Source organism: Anguilla anguilla, chromosome 2 (genome assembly GCF_013347855.1).
Source record: "Anguilla anguilla isolate fAngAng1 chromosome 2, fAngAng1.pri, whole genome shotgun sequence".
Classification (NCBI taxonomy): domain Eukaryota; kingdom Metazoa; phylum Chordata; class Actinopteri; order Anguilliformes; family Anguillidae; genus Anguilla; species Anguilla anguilla.
In genome coordinates, this window is record NC_049202.1 from 37,851,734 (window position 1) to 37,873,567 (window position 21,834).

The following is a 21,834-nucleotide window of genomic DNA, read 5'->3' on the forward strand; positions in this document are numbered from 1 at the left end:
AGTCACATATATAAATATGAATATATATAAATACAAAAAATATGGTTTTATTTAAATGAAAAATATGAATGATTGCTTTTATGATGCTATTCGGTTTTCTTTGGGAATGTTAGAAAAAGCTTCAGTGTTTGTACAATATTCCTAATTTATTGAAATGGTAACTGTATAAAACATGGTAATAGATATTTTCTGATTGTATAAAAGAAAAAAAGTAGCATGTTTTCAGTCTGTCTCTTGCAGGGAAGTTCAGGAACAAAATCCAACTATTTATGATAATGTTTTTTAAGACATATATACAGAGAGAGAGATAGAGAGAGAGAGAGATCAGCGTGACCACTCTAACCCTGTTTGAAAAAATGTTGATCAAAAAATTATTGTGTCCTTTTATTAAAAATGTGACGTTTGAGTAAACTTCCTCTGCGTGCAAGGCTGTCTCATTTTTTGTCTCACAACAGCGTTCTCACGCCTCTCTGCACAATGATATCTGTTAACACAATGCATCATAGTTTCATATTCGTCATGTGAAACGAGTGTGTGGAATGTTTCTTAATTGATATCTCTTTTTAAAAAAACCTTGCCACGGACCTTTTACATTACAGGTGGATTCACAGAAGAAACTGATGGGAAGGTTCCAGCCGTAGTTGGGTCCTAATTTTTTTGTCTTGCAAGCTAAACCGTTTAAATGTTAGTTTTTCCCCTTTATAAATTCAGATATCTGAAAATACCGTAGACAATGTTTGTCCACTTGGAAACATTGCATATTACTTTTAAATAGTCAAAGCACTGACACTGGAACGTGATAAATTGAAGGTAGCCCGCATTCCAACATGATATTTGCTATGCATCTAATCATACGGTGAATTTAAACAACACAGCATTTTTCAATCGAGATTGCCCCCGAGATGATTTTATTTTGTTGTTATTTCTGGCACAGCAAAGGCATGGCATTGCGGTAGAATTTTTCTGAATTTAAATTAGCTACAAGGCTGTATACAGAACTGCGAACGCACTACTGAGACATACCTAGGTCTAGGATTGCCGGAAAGGACCTGGTCCCTTACGTCATTTCAACGTCATTATTCACGTTCTAAAAAGTATCAGTTGCGTTCCAAATGAATTCTATTGATCTGCCTTGTTCTCTTACGTGAGCGTTTGGAATCTCTGAACAAGAAAGTGCTTGACAAGCTTATACGTTCCTGCCGCTCCCTCAATTGTTTCTTTTGTTTTGATCACACACCCCTTGCTAATTTAGTAATGCTTTGCCATTTAGCCAGCTAGTACTTGTAGTACTTTACTTTAGAAACAGGAGCAAAATGGGAGTGTGACGTTAGTGAGCGAGTTAGCTTAATTTTCATAAGTATTTTTTTAAAGCGTTTTAGAAAACTTTATATTTTAAATTATATTTCGTATTCGTTTCTCGCAGACATAAACATCTGGATACTGGAAAATACCCAAGCCTCAAAACATTCTGTACTGGATACGGTCAACCATCGGACACCGTTGCTCAGTTATCAAGCCTCTTACTTGGCTTGATTACTACCTGGCTTTGTTAGTCGCATTTGACATCAGCTTCACCGCTGCTGGGAATGGGGTTGCTCTTCGCGAAGCTAATGACAGTTTTCGGTGACAGGCGTAAGAGTTTTTTCCTCTTTGTTCCTTTCTTTTTATTCAGTCATTTGTGTTCCACGACATGGTGTGCCTTGAATAGCTCATAGGCTTGCTATCTGCAAAGGATAACCGATTTGAATCCTTGCTCAGAATATACGTTATTGTTGACGGTTCTACTGGAAATTAAGCTTGCGAGTTAACGTTAGCTAGCTAACTCGTTGTGCTATTGTGCTAAAGAACACACAGGTTAGCTTGCGAGCTGTTGGTAACGGTGCGTGTATTTCTGCTGCAAGCTAACTAACGTAGCTACCGTATTAAGTTATATTCATGCCATTAGCTAACGTTGAGTTAGCTTGTATAATTGAATTATACGTACAACGTTACTGGCCGCCGAGTGTTTGCCTAATTGTTGCCCAGCAAGTTCAGAAAGCTTGTCACTGTTGTTTTCGTTATCTCCACGAGTGAACGGAATAGTTACTTTTTATTGTAAATTTTATTATTGGTGTTAAAAAAAATGTTTTTAACTGTCCCTTAATGTCCCTTAAAGCTGTGGCTTGCCTTGGGGTGTTAAGGATGAATGCGTTCTGAAGAAACTTCTCTTCCAGTTACGCACGTTTCCTGTACAATCGGGTGCGCAATCGGGTGTCATTTCAGTATTATAGTTAATTGACAGAGCTGAGCATCCTGCACTCTGATTTGTTATAATAGAAACCGCAAGAGTTGGAAACAACAAAACATTGCAAAACATTTCATGTTTCATGTAATCATGTAAGTGGACAAAAATAAAATACTTGGTCTTGTATATTTGTTCTAGAATATTTCATTTAATACTTTTACCATGGTATTAAATAAGAACTGCATTAGTGTACTCTTAAGGGTCAAAATGTATCAAGTGTGTAGGTGAACATTGGCGATGAACTGTCAGAGAAATTGTGGAGATTGCCATTGGAATCCTTTTTTGGTCTGTAAGGTGGGAAGCAAGTGCTCTCTGTGTTTGTGATTCGGAGCACAGGACAATGAAGTGTGGATGAATGTTTGTTGCAGCGCTCCATTTGCTGTGTGATCCCTTTTCTCAAAACCTAAGCCTTGCAGATGGTGCCGTTTTGTAATGGCATGATGGAGGTGGGGTCAAGGGTCAAGTGTCACAGTTCCAGAGTGACCTCTGACTGAGACTCAGCTGCCTACAGCAGTAACAGAAGGTGCTCCAGGGCTTCTGCGCATGCTGAATGCATTGTGCAGCCTTCACTCTCTCCATCTGTCCAAAGTTCATGCAGAGAACGGAATGGGAGGCATCCTTTCCCATGGGCCTCCTTGTGTGCGTTCATATCCTTTCTTCCTCTTTCCACAGAGCACAAGGTCATCATTGTGGGCCTGGACAATGCGGGGAAGACCACCATCCTCTACCAATTGTAAGTGTTCTGCACAAGTGTTCTCCCAGGCAGTGCCATCAGATAAGAGCATGGCTGTCGACTGAACAGAGAAAAAATTATTTTTAAAAGTCCATTAAAAAATGACCGTGTGAGCTCCCGGAAGGACGCCTTTAAAATCCACAGCTTGCTACGTTCGGGCTGGACTGTTCACCGTGTTCTTCCCATGCAGCCTGGCGAAGGAGGCAGTGCACACGTCCCCCACCGTCGGCAGCAACGTGGAGGAGATCTCCGTGCGGAAGACCCGCTTTCTGGTGTGGGATATCGGCGGGCAGGAGAGTCTGAGGGCCAGCTGGAACTCCTATTACTGCGACACCGAGGTGCCGTTTTCCCGTCCCGCTCGTATATCTATCGTGTCCCGCCTCACCCAGTCGAGTTTCGGATTTCAATTGCAAACCGCGTTCGAGGCGCTCTCAATTTTCCGAGTTCTGTGCAGTTTCGCCGACCTGTGTATCCCGCCGGTTTTCTCATGCGACGGGACTGAGCTCTCGAAGTTACCATCGCGATCGGTGTGTGCCGTTCAGCGATGTGTTTCTTTCTTCAAAAACGGATGTCATTTCTCACCATTGTTTATCAGCTGCTTTACCGCAGAAAGTTGTTGATGAAAATGAGGCTATTTGTGGACTTCTAAGAAAACTACATAATTTCCTCTGTTGCCTACGTCCAACAGTGTGTTCTGAATGCCAGGGAATTGGCTTAATGTTATTTTATATGCATATTATTTTAATGACCTTAAACTTAAACATTTTTGAGGCTTGGGCCTGTCCAAAGTGGGAATAAGTTGTATTGCGCACACGCTTGGATACTGTATATCTGGTTCAGTGTTTATGGAGGGTTAAACTGGACATTTTAATGACTCTGTTGAGGTTAGTTTCCTTAGGAAACGTGAATGCAGTGGCTTGTTCTCGGGGAAGGGAAGGCATATACCGTATTTTAAGATTGTTGTATACCTTCTGCTTCTTGCAGACGTGGTGGAGTTAGGTTAGGTAATGGTGAACAGCTTGGTATATGGCGCGTGGTAAACACGGTTGAGCAATGCGTATCGGCAGGCAGAGAGACAGGAAGCACCTGGGCCAGCTTGTGGTGAAAGGGGCGCCAAGGCAGGCTGTGATGTCACCTCTGATCACACGCTTTGCAGCATGCTGTGAATGTACGTCAGAGCATGGCATGGGGCATTATGAATTGCTGTTAATTGTTCTCTCTGCATAATTCTGCAGTTCCTGTTTAGCCGTATGTTTCACTAAAACTAACACATTTGTTTGTTTTTTTCTCCATTTTACTGATGTGTTATTTTGCCTTGGTTCCAAAGGCTGAGCATAGTCAGTTGGCCTCAGTAGCATTCAGTGTTCTCAGTTCCCCCTTTGTGACTGGTTTTGTTTTATTTTTTATTTTTTGGAACCATATTTTTCAATGAATCAAATCTTGGAGCTAAGCAGGGGAAATTAAATAAAATGTAAAAAATGATTTCCTTGTCGGCATAAAATACTGTGGAATGTAACTGTACATTTAAAACATGTACAAAATGGTGTGATAAGCATTTCATTGTTGGCTGACATCTGCTAACAAGCTGTACTGTTACTGGACATATGACAAATCTACTTTAATTCGATTTGATTTGTGTAGGATCAGTATTTGATTAGCAGTACTTTTTTTTGTATTTGCCTGGTTTCTCTTGGCTCTGGTTTTCTCACGTTGCCTGTCTCCCAGATTGTGATTCTTGTGGTGGACAGCACCGACCGGGAGCGCCTCACGTTGACCAGAGAGGAGCTGCATCGCATGCTGGCTCACGAGGTGACCACCAGAGGGCGCTAATAGTCAGCCATCTACACAGCGTATCTGATGGGCATACTTGAATGTACACACATTGAAATATGCTAGAATCACTTCCTGTTCCTGGTGCTGTTTTAATGCATTAACTGCCTATTTGCTCTTACACAGTACATTACATAAGGATATGAAGGAATGTAGACCTACGCATGTCAAAACATATGAATGTTTTTGTGCATTGCTTTTTTATTGCTTAATTGTGAGGAGGATACAGTTAAACATAATTAATGAGTTATAATATTGCACTTTGATGTGTTTCTTGAAATTATTGGGCGGTGTTACCAGCTTAAAATCTTTTTGTCCAGCACTTCTTGTATGGATTGCTGCCCATTTGCATGTTGATGTGTAAAATATATAGCCTGCACAAACTGTTGTGGGGATATATGTAAGCATATATATATGTTGTTGTGTGGACCCAACAGGACCTGCAGAATGCGGCAGTCCTGGTCCTGGCTAACAAGCAGGATGTAAAGGACTCCATGACAGCGGCAGAGATTTCCCAGTGCCTGACGCTGAGCTCCATCACAGGCCACCCCTGGCACATCCAGGCGTGCTGCGCCCTCACCGGGGAGGGGTGAGTGTCCCTGCGCCCCCGCGCTGGGCTTTCATTGGCTCCGGATGAGCGCCGCGGAGCGCTAACGGCCGTGTCCCGTTTCCTCCCTCCAGCCTCCCCGCCAGTCTCGACTGGATGAGGTCTCACGTGCTGGCCAGCTGAGGCCCCTCCTCCTGACCATGCGGATGCAGACGGGGCTTGCCGGCACTACTTTCCGCAGCCTCGTCACAACCGCTCGGAAGGCAGCACTGCGGTCCATGAGCAAGACCAGCTAACTTGGGGGCACCACCTTCTCCAGTTTTCAGGCCCTGAGCTGCGCTGGCTCCCAGGGCGCTCCCAGCTCCCTGCAGCCCGGGGGCACTCCCAGCTCAGCTGTTGGCCCGACACCCAGTTTGGCGCGGAGGAGAGGGAAGGACTGGTCGAGGATCCCTTGCGTCCACAGCCTTAACTACACCTGTGTGTCGCCACTCTGTCAGCCCTCATCTGTCTGCCAGCCCTGTACAACCCTGTCTGGGTGCCACATGCAGCAGCAGACATGCCTTAGCAACAGCGATAGCAACAGCAGTGCCTATCTGCCTGGGTGGCTGGCAGGAACTGGTCCGCGCAGCATTTTTTAAAAACCTGTCGTACTTTTTCGCATGCAAACCAGCAGCATTCCAACTGCTTACCTCCTCTCTCTCTCTCTTTCTCTCTCTCTCTCTCTCACTCTCAAAGTTAGTGATGGAAATTTACTTGAACTATTTGTAACAGAAAAAACTAACTGAAAGTCATTTGATACAATGTTTGTGGTAACTTGTAAAAATCTGGATATTTTATTTTTGAACTACCTAATGTATTTTTATATGAAAATAAACTATTAATATGTTTTTACAACAAAAGAAGAAAAAGTTTGTCCTTTGTACTTCTGCAAAGGTTATACTAGCGCAAGTTGTTTTTACATTGCCACCACTTGCAGATAAACCATTGTGTATTAACACAAAAATCACTGTCCATATTAATACCTATTCAACCAACTACATCTCCATGCACCAAATACATTTGAAAAGAGTTTTAGAATAGGCGGTGCATTTGCCCCTAAGATGTTTTTTATCTTGGGCTTAAAGCCTGGGGATGGGATTGCACCTAGACACTGACCCCTAGTCACTCCAATGTTAAGACATAGGGACAGAAGTTCTAATCCAGGTACTGACAATCATTTTTGATCACTTTTTTTTTACTGTGGAAACTACATTGAGCATACTTCACAGGCAGCCTCCCATTGGTTAGGTCTATTGTGGCATTCGGTCATCTCGTAATGTCGAAAAAAATGCTGCCTTCGGTAGGTCTGGTGAAGTTGGGAAATAATAGCACGTGACTAAGTCGTATATACATTTGTTTGTTTTGTTTTGTTTTTTTTTTGGTTTTTTTTTTTCGAGTTGTCATCAGCGGCTAGTAAGTTCATCGTGTGAATAATACATATGTCCGCTGAGATGTCAAGAACCCGGACCAATGAGACCGCCCACTGCAAGACGTAAATAATGGAAGCCAGGCATGACCTCTACTGTGTCTTGACATACAAAGAGACATAAACCACCCGAAAACGGAATAGGTCTCATGCCCTCGCCAAACTTGGCAACTCTGCTTAAACACATTACGATGTATTTAAAAAAGTAGTATGGATAAATTTACCATTAACTTGGTAGATTGTTGCTCATGTTTAGCAATAGTTAATAGGAAGCTGATGTCAGTGATACGTCACACCTGGTAACTTGCGCGAGTTTACGCGGATATATCCGGCTTGAGGAGTTGACGAGAACCGGCCGAACGCACCATATCTTCCAGCGGAAATCCAGTGGATACTGGCTGATCTTGGCTTGCTCATACATACATTCCTTCTTGTTTTCCATTTTCCAGAAGATTTTCTACGGTTGATCGACTGTTAATACAAGTATGCAGAATTTAAAATGGTCGGCTGCAAGGCCTGAGGGGGCACCCGGATTTGAACCGAGGACCTCTTGATCTGCAGTCAAATGCTCTACCACTGAGCTATACCCCCGTCGTCTGGATTTGCAGATGCTCTGTTTGAAGATCCTCATCACCTGCCAATGACTCATACAACTTGTGAACATCATGAGCTAACTATAGTATTGGATTACTTTAGTTGATTTGAATTTCTCTCTTTGTTCCTTGCAAACAACTTTGGTTTTTATCTGCTATTCTCTCTGCTCCTTATACCAGATCAGAGGCTCTGTGAGGGAGGATTTCAATTTGTCTGTGAAACTGTCACATTATTTAGTGATTGCCTCTCCTACAGTGACCTGTCCATTGCTATTTATTAACATTATTCAAAATACATTGGCTTCTCCTTTGTGTATTTTAATTAAATACATCATCAAGTATGTTTGTGGAATGACAACTTCAGTTAGTGTTTCATCATCTTACCTTGCTGGTGTGATTCACTTAAATCTGAGTGAAATATTCAACTAGAAGCACATTTGTTTTCTGAGAAAGCAAAACCAACCAAAGGTTTTGGGGTGAATCTGCTGTACTAAGTACATAAGTAATTTTTTAAAAAATGAACTTTATATGAAATATATTTGGACACAATCTTAAAGATTCATGAAGCAGCATACAAATTCTGTTTTGTAAATATGTGTTCTAACTACATCTAATCAGTTGTCAGTACCAAAATGCATGATGTGCCATTACTAATTTATTTTATTTTTATAATTTTACTATATCTGACCTGTATTACTCTCATATATACCTTCCTTGGCCAGTAGGCGGCAGTAAGACAATGGTGAATGTTCATTCAATCACCCTCAGCTGCAAATGGTAATAAGAATATCTTTAAATTAATAATATTATCAATACAGTTACGGGGTGCTTAACTTCGATTTTCTGTATCAAACATCAAAGTTAAGAATACTCTTTTGTATATTTCATTTTTTCCCTTCAATTTGACTTTAATTATGCTTACCATCTGATGGGTCAAATTACATCATGTGTAATTGCCAAAGTCACTTGAATGTATTGTTTCATGGTCAGTTGAATTATTAATTTATCAAACCAAAATGAGTTTGAACTTTTAAAATCACATGTTTTATTTAAATATTTTTTTTTAAGTGCACGGATGGGTATTTTTTATTCTTAGATATAAAATTCAAGGCAGAGCCACCATGATGATGTAAAACTTCACTGGTAATTGCATGAATCCCCTATGCTTCCTGTTTAATGCTATGTGCACATTACAGGCTTTAAAAAAAACTACCATTGGAGAGAGATTTTCAAAAACTGTGATTCCCAATGCAATATTTGAGGAGTCCAAGTATTTACAGTCCTTGGACACTAAATGGTAAATGGACTGCATTTATATAGCGCTTTTATCCAAATTGCTTTACAATTGATGTCTTTCATTCACCCACACACCAATGGTGAAAGGGTGCCATGCAAGGTACCAATCAGCTCGTTGGGAGCAATCAGTGTTCAGGTGTCTTGCTCAGGGACACTTCGACACACCCAGCGCTGGGGCTCAAACTGGCAACCCTCTAACTGCCAAGCCACTGCTCTTACCTCCTGAGCTATGTCAGAACTAGACTTGGCATGAAAAAAAACCTTCCTGTCTTTGTCTCTCTACAGATTGTTCTAGATTGGCCACTACCACAATAAACCAAATAATACAGGTATAGGTTTTCATGGGCCGTGTTGTTTTTGGCAACAGCTCTGCGATAATTAGGACAGCAATGAGGAATCAATCATAATTCCATAGGAAAAATACATGACTTCATCTGCACTTGAAGAATTGTCCTCTTGGTGTTTTCGTAAATTCGTTTTTTTTTTCTTTCACTGTAATATTCATTAGAACATTTCCATGATATAATACGAAAAAAAAACAGTCATGAAAGCTATGAAAGAATTTTTTCCACGAAGTTCAGTCAAGCTGTCATTTTCTGAGCATTATGGAATTTTTTCTTGAACATGATAACAGTTCAAATGCACTGCTGGTAAGTTTTCTGCTGGTAAACAGTGAAGGGACAGCTGAAACAACTGCAAAAGCATGTGGAAAAACCAACTTAAAACATTCAGGATTTGGTGCATAAAGCACAATAAGATCAGCAGAACATGCATCATATCATATACCATAAGCGTAGATTGTGTGGGGGGGTGGGGGGAGGGGGGCACAGGGGATACGTCTCCCTCAATATTTAGAACATGTGCATTTGTCCCCCCCCCAATAAAAACATGAAAGAAGAAGAGGACTTTTAAATTGATGCAGAAAATGCACAAATTGGTGCATAAAAATTCACCAGAATGCAGGAAATGAAGTGTTTTATGCTCAAAATTTCCAGGGGGAGGACCCCCAGACCCCCGCTTAATGTGTTCCCCCCAATGTTCAAACAAAACCTACGCCACTGTCATATAAATAAAACAGATTATGGATTTTTTTAAAACAATGTTTTGGGGTGGCAGTCTAGTATAATGGCTAAGGAGTTGGTCTTGTAACCTAAAACTGCTGTTATGCTCATTGTACGTGAAGCAATGCAAGGTACTTAAACTGCATGGCTTCAGTATATATCCAGCTGTGTAAATGGATGCAATGCTAGATGCAATGCTATGTAAAAAGTTATGTAAGTCGCTCTGGATAAGAGCATCTGCTAAATGCCTGTAATGTAATGTTCTCTCTGATAACCAATGCGTAATGTTGTTTGAAGGCAAATTTCCAGAGCTGAAATAGCTCATGGGTAGGCCCACTGGGAGGAAATTCGAGTTCGCTTGACCTGCAGTCAAATTCTACACCAAATAGCCCCACTGTTAAACCATTAGAACGAAGTAAATATCGTCTTTTGACCTGCCTGTGACTCTTGGCCAACAGGGATCCCATAGAACATAAAACGTTGTGCCTCCATTGATTTGTAACCTGTAAGACTGTAGTTTTTAGACTTTAGTTTGAGACTGTAAGTTTTTAACACGCGGCCTATATTATCTGTTCACCTGATCTGTGCTTTGGAACGTTATCGTTTACAGATGGCGATTTATACGTCCGGCTATACTATACCATAAGATGGAATCAATCTTTCACCACAGTATGAAGGTAAACTTTACAGCAATAAAATCAAATAAATTGAAATGCGATATCAGCAGTTTTCATTTTGTTAGGTTTAGCGTTTTAGCCTACTTCGGCTGCATGTCCACAGAATGGTTGATGACCGTAAGTTAACTGCGAAAAAGCTTCTAAATTCCAAAGTCCGTTTGTTCCTATTAATCTTAAAACATAAACAACGGCGGAGTGTTATAAGGTAGGCTTAATAGGCCAAACTTTATTGTGAATTAAGCAAACGACAATATGCATACAAATAATATACTCTATATATTTCAAACTTCACATTCGCTATCAACTATGGCCTACATAGCAACATTTATAAAACAGCCTGTAACGCCTCGTTTTCAGTAGCTAACCGAGTAGTTGTTTACAAATGTTACTGTATTACCATTTACAAATATATAATCTTTTATCAAAATAACCTATATGCTCTCATACCGTATTTACACGACATTTACAGAATAAATTAAATTAAATTGGCTTGGAAGCACTCTTCAGGGCCGTTGTGTTTGGCACGTCCAACTCGTCGCGTCATGGCGGTATACGAACTCCTTCCTGGACAAAACAAAGTCATGGCACTTAGTTATGTTCATTTATAACTGAAAGGCCTGAGCTCACACGTGAAGAGTGCACGGCTGGAGCACAAGTAGTCTACTAACACGAGATGATTGGTGTGACTGAAATAAATTGACGTTGTAGGTACGAGGGAATGTACTCACTCTCTGCGGGGCGTCTCGGCGCTGCTGCGGCACAGGAGCCCCTCGTCGCAAGGGCAGATCTGGTTGATGCTGAATGCCAGGCCGCCGTCGGGCACGAAGCAGCTCTCTCCACGCTCCAGCCGCCGTTTGCACACTTGTTCGCCGTGGTGTCGAGCACAGCACATCGAGCCCTCGCAGTCCCGGTCAACCTTGCACCTGGCTCCTGAACGAGACAACGCAGACACATTTCTGTCAAACAGCATCCCCAATCTGCGTGCATCCCATACTCCCGTACGCGTCAGGGCGTGACAGGGAGATAAGTCATAACCGATATTTTCATAAGAATAAAATGTTGGACTAGCTAGTATGTTTCTAAAGCTTGAGTTTGACGAGATGAGACTAGGTTGTCCAGCAATATGTCTCTCCCAAAGCTGAAATTAAACCTACACCTATGCACACTCCACTCCAAAAGCAAAACACATTAAAACTTGTGTGGCCATTTTCTTGTGAAATTTCTTTTCTTACTGTGGTTTTTATTTGGTGTCTTAAGCTATTAATCTTGTGAACAGTTGAACTGGATATGTTGAACAGGAGTTGTAATACAAGATTCTGAGATATTTGGTAAGCGTTGCAGTAGGAGATCTCTCCAACCTGTCCTCAGTTTATAGTGTAGTTAAGTTGAACATAAATATAGGCTACAAAATAATGTGATGATTTATCTTTGTCTCATATTTTTGCAGGGGCCCTGTCAAGAGTTATCCCCAACATGACTGGCTGTCAGCTTTGTTGAGAGCACCGGGTCTAGCGGGTGAGTAGATATGCCCTACCTTCCTGTCCTTCGGGAATACTGCGGTGACACTTTCCGAACATGCAGCTGAGACCGCGCACACACTGGGCGTCCCGTCGGCAGTATTGTCCCGCCTGCTTGAGGGGCACACATAGCCCAAAGTGGCGGTCACAGGAGAGCCCCCTTCCACAAGCGCGGTCATGGTCACAAACCACCTGACAAAGGATGACATTACAACAGGTCAACTTAAGACACTTGATTTGTTACCTGCAGCTGGTGAATATTGGCTAGAGCCTGCCTTGCAGCTCAGACATGTTGGATGCAGTGTCCAGTTAAGGGTGGGGAAATGCTTAAACAATGATACACTGGGAACACTTGGAAAATCCCCAGTTTCCTTTGCCAGCAAGTTTGTGGAACAGCAGAGTCTCCAAATTGAAACATTTAGAACAAACAGTGCCTGTTAATGGGGCAGCACCCTCTCCATCCCAATATCAACATTTGCACACCATCAACATGTAACCCTGTCTGTTGCTGTCTGTGACGTGTTGAAATCCATGTCCAGCCTGACAGAGGATTCTTAAAGATCATTTTAAAAGTCTGTGCTGTTGCTGGCGAGTGGTTTTTGGATTATGTGGTAAGGACTTTGGTTTCATTCTTGCCATTCTCTGTTCCAACATGGATACTGTGAACAGTCTGTACAGCAGGATTAATCTAATGAAAACCAGAGACTTTCAAACAGGACATTTACAGCCACATATTAAAATGTTCACTGTTAAATCAATGTCGATTGAGTACATTTGATCCCCCTTGCCCTGATATGAACTCTGTTAGAGTTAATTCACAACGAGCAGTCGACCATGCACACAGTAAATCCCAGTTAAACAGGAGCAGATAAGGGAAGAAGCTAAAGCAGCTTTCAGACTGTTTGCTGTAAAGAACTTGCCCCGAGTCCAGTCCGCAGCAGGAGGGCGGAAGGGGTTTCAGAGTTTGAGACGGACTCACCGACGATCCCCGGGCGGCGGCGGGTGACGCTGTGTCCCGGGCGGCAGGGGGCACGTCCTCGGGGGGGCTGTAGGGGATGGAGAGCATCCACGCCCAAATGCGTCCCTCCGCCGGGCCAACGGACAGACCCAGGCACAGCAGCGCCAGAGGGAGGAGCCGCAGGGTGACGGACATCTCCACGCGTCGGTCCGAGGGCGAGAGGGATGCGAGGGAAAAGGGGGTCCCAAAATAAAAAAGACAGGAGGGTGGAAAGGTCGCTCGCTGCGGGGCGAGGTCCAGCCGGTCTTAGGAGGGGCGAGAGAGCGAGTGGTGATGCTCAGCAGTGGGAGACGATGTTCGATCAGATGTTCCAGGAAGTGCAGCGTCCCTTTGCTCCTCTGTAGTCAGGCAGCAGTGGCCGGCTCCTCTCTGGCCTCGTGCTCTTATAGAGAGCCGGGCCCTCTGCTTCGTCCCCTGTGCTGTTTGCCCAAGCCGCAGGGTGGGAGGAGACAATTAGTAGTTAATGGATTAGCTTAATTGCCTGCGCAACTCCCTGGAAAACGATGAGCGAAGTTATCAGCCGAGGAGAAAAGGGGTAGGGGTGGGGGTGGGGGTGGGGGGGGGGGGTGGAGGGTAGCACGGAGACAACAGGTCCACACAATGGGAGGAGACGAGCCCCCTCTCGGGCTTATCTCATTTTGGACAAACAGGGCCTAGGTAATGGCCGGGACAAAAGCCGGCAAACAAGCCTGAATGTCGGAGGCCGCTGAAAGGCGTCCGCGGGCCCGGCGCTGTTGACCCTGGCCCTCTCGCTATACAAACAGCACTCCGCCCCACGCTGGGAGCAATTTGCAGAAGCAGCGTTCCGCAGGCAACCCCGGGCTCTCATTAAACGTAATTACGGTGAGTGATTATCTCTCGGTGAATGTAGACAAGGGGCAGCGGGTCACGGGGGGTCGGGGGGGGGGGAGTTCAACATGTGGAACAGGTGAACACACGACTTGGTGTTTTTGCAAACTTGCAAAACCGTCTTACGTTTTCCTACAAATGATAGGTAAGCAGATAAAGAATCGTGAAACAAGTTATGCTCTTCCTGATCTTCACAGCTAGAATTAAGTCTTATTGTATGAACACCTAAACCCGTTAGCAAAATGTGACCTTTTTAATATGTGAACTATAGGTAAACTGTCCAAATGGCAGCGCTTCCCTGTTGCGAGCAGAGCCAAAAACCACGAGAAGCTGTTGGCTTGTGCAGGATCCCACTGAAACGGCCAGTATGAAAGCAAAATGCCCCCCCACCCCCACTGTGGCACGAGCCCTGTGGCCACGTCATTTGGCGTCTCATTGAGATGGTTTATGTGTGCATTTGGGGAAAATCACTTCCGCGGTAGCGGAAAGGAAGTAACTATCGATGTAAAATGTTGCAAATCTAGTGCTTGGAGAGTAGAATCAGTGAGTGAGGCTTCTTTTCAGAATAATTTTAATGACTGTAATAATGTATCTGTGCAGTCTACACATTATCAATGATTACTCTCCAATTTTCCTTGATGTATTGCGCAATCGCCTTTTTCTTCATGCATATGCATAACAATGGGCTAGATGAATTTTAGTGAGGAATTGTCTCCTGCACTTTGATAATAAAACATACAATAAAAAATGTGCTTTCTCTTCTTCGCAAATAGCCATGGCCATATTCTGGAGATAGATTTCACCTTATGGCTTGTCTTTAATATTGGTTTTTGAAATATGGGCATAGAGGCCTCAGAAAATAGTTCTGCTCAAAATGGGGTCTTCAGCCAAGGCTATTCTGGTGTTTACCTGGTTTCATTTATCCATGAAATATCAGCAGAGGAGATGTGTCGGGCGCACCGGAGGGCATTCTGGGCCGCGCCTGTCTGCAGATCAGTTCTTTGCGATAGAACAGCCATACGCAGGCTGCATTTTGATCTGTGCCTTTTTCATCCATTTTGCTGCTTCCAGTATGATTTCTCACACACATCATATGCTTTGCTTTAATCCTAATGATTTGAATAACATGATACTGGTGACGCATGTGTGTCTGTTGCATTTGTCCTTAATCATTGCAAATGTTGCAATTTCTTAATAAAAATTTACGTGGAGGGCTGCTTAACCTAGGAACTGATCATTCAGAGGGTGCTTTTTGTTTCCATCAGCCCCAGCGTCCTGCACACACCCCGTGTTGTTAGCTGGAGAGAACTGAAGTGATGTCGCAAGGACGAAAGCAGAAATCTCTAAAACAGCCACCCGGACTAGAAGTTTGTGTCTCCCTCTGCTGCAGTTATGATTTTATAAAGCTCCTCTCTTCCCTCCTCTCATGTGTCCATAAACCACAGAAACAGCTCTACCCCACCAGACATGTCATCTAGCTGGCGCATAGATTTGGAATACGTGAATAATGCATAAAGCACATATTTACTATGCTTTTGAGCATGGTAAAATTTAAAAATATATTTTTTTACTTATTTTTATTGAAAACGACCATGATGAAACCAGTCACCATGGTGAAAAACATTTTCGGATATGTCAGTGGCTCTCTCGCCTGTGGTGACTAATGGCCGATGTGGTGCGTAATTGTCAGCGTTACCTGTTTTCTAATTAGAGTTACGGAATTGCTAGCAAAACGTTAAGTATCCCCCATTTGCTGGGCGTGCAGCCACGTGCTATGCAAGCCAAGCAAGAGTCTGAAAACGTCCATAAATAAAGCAGCAAACTTACAAAAAAGAAGCAGAGGAACGATTTGCCAACCCCTGCACAAATAGAAAATCATGTCAGGTTGACCCGGCGCTGTCTGTTCAGCAGGTAGCAATCCGTGGGAGCCGGTTCGCTCGTGTTTGTTAATGAAGCGCAATGCAATTAAGCCTGAATGGATAACATCTCCAAATCCCCCACCGGCCACTTGCTGCCTGATAGTCGCTGTGTGTTCAAGCTTGCTAATGCACGGGACCCATGAGCAGTGTCCTTCAGAGTGCACACGGAACGGCTGAGCCGCTATTGTCTGCCTCCTCCCTCCCTCCCTCTCCCCTGCCTCGTTTAGCATTCAATTAGAACCTTTTTATCAAGTACGACCGCGCCACTGATAACGAGGGCAGACGGAGGGAGGGATGGGGAGAGGGAGAGACGTGTGTCTGAAAGTTCTGGCTCGGCTGTGCCCTCAGCTTCACTTAGAGGGACAGTAACTGCTGTTGTACCTTTGAGCAAGGTGCTTAACCTGCATTGCTTCAGTATATATCCAGCTGTATAAATGGATGCAATGTAAATCCTATGTTATAAAATCCTGTGTAAGTCGCTCTGGAAAAGAGCGTCAACTAAATGCCTATAATGTGATGTAAGGGACACGCCTCACGGAAGCGCCGTACTTGTTACCTTTATTTGGGTGAGGGACAGGGCCTTCCTTTTACCCTTCAGAAAGGGCCTATTGGCTCTGGGCGACAAGATTGTCATTGGCAGCCCTGAGTCTCGGACCACAATGGATTGCCACTGCTGGGTTGCAGCGTTTCCCAAGGGGATAAATCTCTTAACTGGAAAATAAACAGACCAGGCTCCCCCTGCAGAGGACACGGAGGACCGGCTCCATCAGCGTGGAGGCGCAAACTGGCACACAGGTGCTGATGTGCTCATACTGTGTGTGTGTGTGTGTGTGTGTATGTGTATGTATGTGTGTGTGTGGGCATGTTTTACTATCTTTGTGAGAACTGAAAGATGAGGAAAACTACGCAAGGTGGGGACCTTTTGCTGGTCCCCACAAGTTCAAGAGGCTGTTTTAGGGTTAGGACTTAGGGTTAGGGTTAGGGTTACAATTAGGTTAAGGTCAGGGTTAAGGTTAGGCATGTAGTGGTTGGGGTTAGGGTTAGGGTTAGGGTTAGAGGTTACGGAATGAATGTAAGTCAATGGGAAGTCCTCACAAGTATAGCAATACCAACGTGTGTGTGTGTGTGTGTGTGTGTGTGTGTATATGTGTATGTGTGTGTGTGTGTGTACTGTATATGTGTGCATTTTATAAGTGTTTTTATAAAGCAGCACCAGCATACTCTTCTTCTCATTCATTGCTGCTGTCTTCTGTCTAGTCAGATTATTTTATTTGTCAGTTATCTTGTCTTGCTTTCCAGCACCGCTGTTATCTTTAATATTCTGAGATGTAAAAAGAGAAATATTGATGTAATATAAACTGTGTAAATAGGGAGATATCAGACAGCGTTCTCGTAAAGTCTGCAGAGCACTCAGCCATCACCTGTTCTGTGATTCGGACTGCATTCATAAACAGGACTTTGATTACGACAACTGACCGGAGAAGAAGAGATAACTGCTTTCACTGTCACTGTTATCTGCAGCAGGGACTGGAGAAGTTTCATGCGTATATTGATATTCCATGTGTAGCTTTTAACTGGCCCTCAAGTATTAGCTGTTATGGGCTCTACATACTGAAAGCAGTCCTTATCACAATTCTGAAGCATTTACTAATGGTTGCTGCTCCACCCCCAGTGTTAGGTCGACTGTCGTTGATAATTGTTTGCTGTCAATCCGTCAGCTTGTAATACAGCAGTTAGTCTTGCAATTAGCGACTAACAGATAGTTGACAAATTGACCCATTGTAACAGACCTACCCCCCCCCCGGGGTGACCTCTTAGCACTGTGTGTGTATTCAGCGCTGGCAGCGGTAGAGAACGCATTGTTGCAGCTCTGCTTTTTATAACTGCTGTTATCTTTAATATTCTGAGATAAAAAAAGAGAGAAACACTGGTGTAATATAAACTGAATAAATAGGGAGATATCAAATGGCGTTCCGTACGTCGCTTTGGATAGAAACATCTGCCAAATAAATGCCATGTAATGCAACCAGCGCGCTGTGGAGAAAATGGCAGACTGTGCAAAGTGCAAATTCAGATGCAGACCCAGTAACACTTTGCACTTGTGAAGCGAGGTGAGGGGAAATGCAGGTGATTTCTCAGTGAGGCTCACTTGTACATTACAGATTAGGGAATAAAGAGGGGTAAAATTCTAATTAAAACGAAGCATTTTTGGCGTGACTTCCAAAAGTACAGGATTTCCAACAGCAGCATCACAACAAAGGTTAACCTGTTTCCCACAATGCAGCTGTGATTCATAAAGATTCATAAAGTAAAGCTGCCCCTCTCCTCCAGGCTGTTTGCATGAGACAAGCCTCATTTCCTCAGGGCACGACGGTGCTAGGACGTGTCCCTGAATGTGGGCTGTGTGTGGCAGGCTGGTCCCCCCTCCCACCCCCCCTTTTGAGCTGGTCTCCGTGAGGTCTAATGAGCTGCAAATTGGTGCCTGTTTGCGGACAGGTCCCGGGCTGATGTTATCAGTGTGCTGGTTGTCGCACAAATGCACGGCTCGACAATTACACCTGCGAATGTAAGGAAACACAAGCCTTGCTGCCCAATCTGTCTCACACACATACACACACACACACACACACACACACGCATACACAGCCAGAGAGACAGAACTGAAGAACTGGTGCCAGTAAGCAAGGAAATTCTTGTGCATGATGCTGACATTGCATCAAAAATGGAAGTAACTGGGCTTGGGGCAATCGGTTTATGGCATAGAGGAGAGGTATCAAAGGCAGCAGACTGGGAAAGTGAACAGGTACCGAACAGGCAAAGTAGCAACAGATGGAAACCAATCTTTATATTGCAAAACAGAAAATCAGACAGTACATGTATGATTGTGGTTGTTCCATTTATGAACTTAACTTAACTTAAACTCAGTGTTAACCCACTCCCATCTCTGTTATAGTGCATTGGTATGTTTAAAATAGCCTTTTACACAAGCCGATTACGTTGCTAATCTGTTGACCAAATGCACCCCATGGGTTATTGTAGCTGCTGTTTGCAGTGTTTTGCTATCAGTCAGTCAGATCGTAATGCTGAAGTTTATTCTTGCAATTAGCGATTAACAAATAGTTGACAAATTGACCCATTGTAACAGACCTACCCCCCCCCCCCAGTGTGACCTCTTAGCACTGTTTGTGTATTCAGCACTGGCAGCGGGACAGAACGCATTGTTGCAGCGCTGCTTTTCTTACCAGCTCACTGTGGAGACAATTCTGCATTCGCCTACTCTAGATTAGGCAGGCGGAGGGTTGCCTGGTAGTTTACCGCTCTACCCAAACACACAGCCGCCTAATTTTAAATAATCAGAGTATTTACGATGCTGTAACTCTTTACCTTGATGCATATGCGTCCCAGAGAATGAATGAACCTGCTTTCATTTCCCACTTATATTAAGTAAATTATTTATTTGAATGAAAGTTATTCTATTCTATTCCATTATGCCAATAGTGGTAAAGGGTATGGTAGAAGATTTTACTAGAGCCATACACCATACAGCCTACATTGTGACATAAGCACTGTCACAGCGTATTATATCTCATGACAAGTTATATCGCTGCCATAATGTATACAGAGTGAACTGAGTATACATTATGTCAGTGTAATGACATCTATTGCAAGCTGTAATTCACTTAACCATCCCGACCAGTTATTACAGGTGTTGTTCCATGCGCATGACAATGTTGGATTTTAGCTGTTGTATAATTGAAGTGTTGCCTAATATATCATGTACCCAGTCATGGCTGTGTGCAAGTATTTGTGAGGGTGTGATCCACCCCAACAGTCAACATTGCTGATGGTAACAATGCACTGGTTGAATGTTATTTTTATGGCACTGTCTTTCTTAAGTATAACTGGTTAGAAACTGTATCAAAAAGAGAAGAAATGAATAATGTTTTTAATAAAAAACAAAATATATGGACAGGGACAGGTTAAACAAGCTCAATGATGCAGTACACACCAGAATGTTAGGTGTATGTTTTCTTAATTTGACAGTGTGCTCCACAATTTCACTTATACATTTTGGTTTCACCATATGGAAAGTACAGCACTTTTTATACATAATCCCATGCCCAATGGGTTTGGAGGCATTTTGATTTATTATTTTGAGCATGCAGAATTTAAAATGCACGGTCCATTTGAGGGGGCACCCGGACTTGAACCAGGGACCTCTTGATCTGCAGTCAAATGCTCTACCACTGAGCTATACCCCCTACCTGCTGTCACAGCTCCTCATGAAGTTCATTTTCCTAATTAACTGTAATAGATTTCCTTTTCAAAAGATGGCGGGCACCCAGGTTTGGTCCAAATCAGAGCCTTATCTACTGTGTCCTGCATACTGTGTACTAATATAATGTGTACTGTTTTCTGCACTGTTCAATATGCGACATTCAGCATGCAAAAAATATCATCCATCCTATTTTCCAGCTGTACCGTGGAAGTATCTAGAGATGTTCTGCTTTGCGTGGCCATGCTCACTTGTGCTCATCCGTGGAGCTGCATGTCATATTTATGGGAACAAAATGTTAATTTACATCCTGAAAAGTATGCTTCCGAATATAATCAGTGAAACCCCAGAAATAAGTATATCATTCTAGGATTTTAAGTACTGTACATTCAAATTTCGCCAACTTAACGACTTTCTCATCCAGTGTGCTCAGCAGCTATATTCAGTAATTGGCAAGTGCGCTGATTCGGACACGGCCACTCAGTGAAACCATGGAAATAAGTATATTTAAATGCAGTGCATTTAGAGAATGCTTTGCTTACTTAACCTTCTCATCTAGTGTACCAGTGGGAAAGCGCAGATGTGTAGATTTTATTTTGTTAAACATCTAAAAGACAGGGGGCACCCGGATTTGAACCGGGGACCTCTTGATCTGCAGTCAAATGCTCTACCACTGAGCTATACCCCCGAGTGAATGCATGTGTGAGTCCTTTGTGTCAGATTGTTTACTAATTAGGAGTGTACCTGTGTATCAGCACCTGTGCCTTTAGCTGTGTTATATCCAGAGACTTCTAGGGGAGTTTTACTGATTGTACTGATGCACCAGCTAGGATTTGGCTGTTCAGTCCTGAAAAAGTTAGAGCTCTCTTGTCCTTATCAAGAAGTTGGAAAATTAAAAAAAATATATGAAAAAAAAACACTATAAGAAACAATGCCAAATGTCATTTTTGTGGAAAATGAGGCCAGAAGTGAATCAACTCCAAATTTTACAACGGGCTCTAAGCATTTACGAAGGAAGTTCGGTGCCGTGAATATGGTGTCAATAATAGTTACCCTGGCTCCAGGTCAATATTTACCCAGCTGGCCCAAGAGCAGGGTGTTTCAAACAAAGTGCGTCTCTGATTCTTGCGCAAAGACCGGCCAGAGAGAGTTGACGAGTGAGTCAGCGAGAGAGAAAGACAAAGAGAAGGATGCAGAGGGAGAAGGGGAAGTGAAACAAACATGGGGGAACTAACCCTAACAGCCCAGCTGTGGCTCCCCCAGTCCTCTTTCACAAGCACTTTCAGAGCAGCCATGAAAACTCTGCTGGTGATTAAACTTTTCCAGTAACGTGCCGTGTCAACCCCGAGCCCAGCTGCAGTGAGCTGACAGACAATGCCTCTCTCCAGCAAAGGGGCTGTGCTCTGGTTTGCTTAAACCTGTGGCTCCATTTGTTCGGCCTGTGCTCTGCTTCACTGATGTCACATTTCTGTCATCACGGCCCTTACAGCCTGTGTGCTTCAGCAGTGCTTCTGAGATTAATAATCTCATTTACACCTGAGAGTGTGTGTGAGAGAGAGAGAGGGAGAGAGTGTGTGTGTGTGTGTTTGAAAATCATAATGACAAAGTATTTGTTGTGTAAGTATATGGCTGACCAGTTTTAATGTAGTTTTAACTATGGTTACAGTGTTTATATTTCTGACACTGTTCAGTTGATATCAAATACAAACTAAATCATATGCAAACAACAGATTCATCAGTTGGTTATAGGCCAAGCATCTGCCTTATTT

General features: G+C 43.2%; 2 protein-coding genes and 3 non-coding genes across 5 annotated transcripts; 1 reads left to right on the forward strand and 4 right to left on the reverse strand.

The window, feature by feature from the left end:
* Positions 1–1,115: 1,115 nt before the first annotated feature.
* Positions 1,116–6,279, forward strand: LOC118219683 (ADP-ribosylation factor-like protein 5B). Its single transcript, XM_035403017.1, has 6 exons — positions 1,116–1,632; positions 2,957–3,017; positions 3,208–3,355; positions 4,743–4,826; positions 5,285–5,436; positions 5,529–6,279. Exons 1-6 carry the CDS (start codon positions 1,587–1,589, stop codon positions 5,575–5,577), a joined length of 540 nt encoding a protein of 179 aa, XP_035258908.1. The 5' UTR covers positions 1,116–1,586; the 3' UTR covers positions 5,578–6,279.
* A 1,099-nt stretch (positions 6,280–7,378) lies between these two features.
* On the reverse strand, positions 7,379–7,450 carry trnac-gca. The gene has a single exon. It is a non-coding gene; the product is annotated as a tRNA-Cys (tRNA).
* A 3,760-nt stretch (positions 7,451–11,210) lies between these two features.
* Positions 11,211–13,156, reverse strand: LOC118220362 (dickkopf-related protein 3-like). Its single transcript, XM_035404230.1, has 3 exons — positions 12,983–13,156; positions 12,021–12,195; positions 11,211–11,416 (listed from the first exon to the last, which is right to left on the reverse strand). Exons 1-3 carry the CDS (start codon positions 13,154–13,156, stop codon positions 11,211–11,213), a joined length of 555 nt encoding a protein of 184 aa, XP_035260121.1.
* A 6,823-nt stretch (positions 13,157–19,979) lies between these two features.
* Positions 19,980–20,051, reverse strand: trnac-gca. Its single transcript has one exon. It is a non-coding gene; the product is annotated as a tRNA-Cys (tRNA).
* Positions 20,052–20,681: 630 nt separating this feature from the next.
* On the reverse strand, positions 20,682–20,753 carry trnac-gca. The gene has a single exon. It is a non-coding gene; the product is annotated as a tRNA-Cys (tRNA).
* Positions 20,754–21,834: the final 1,081 nt, after the last annotated feature.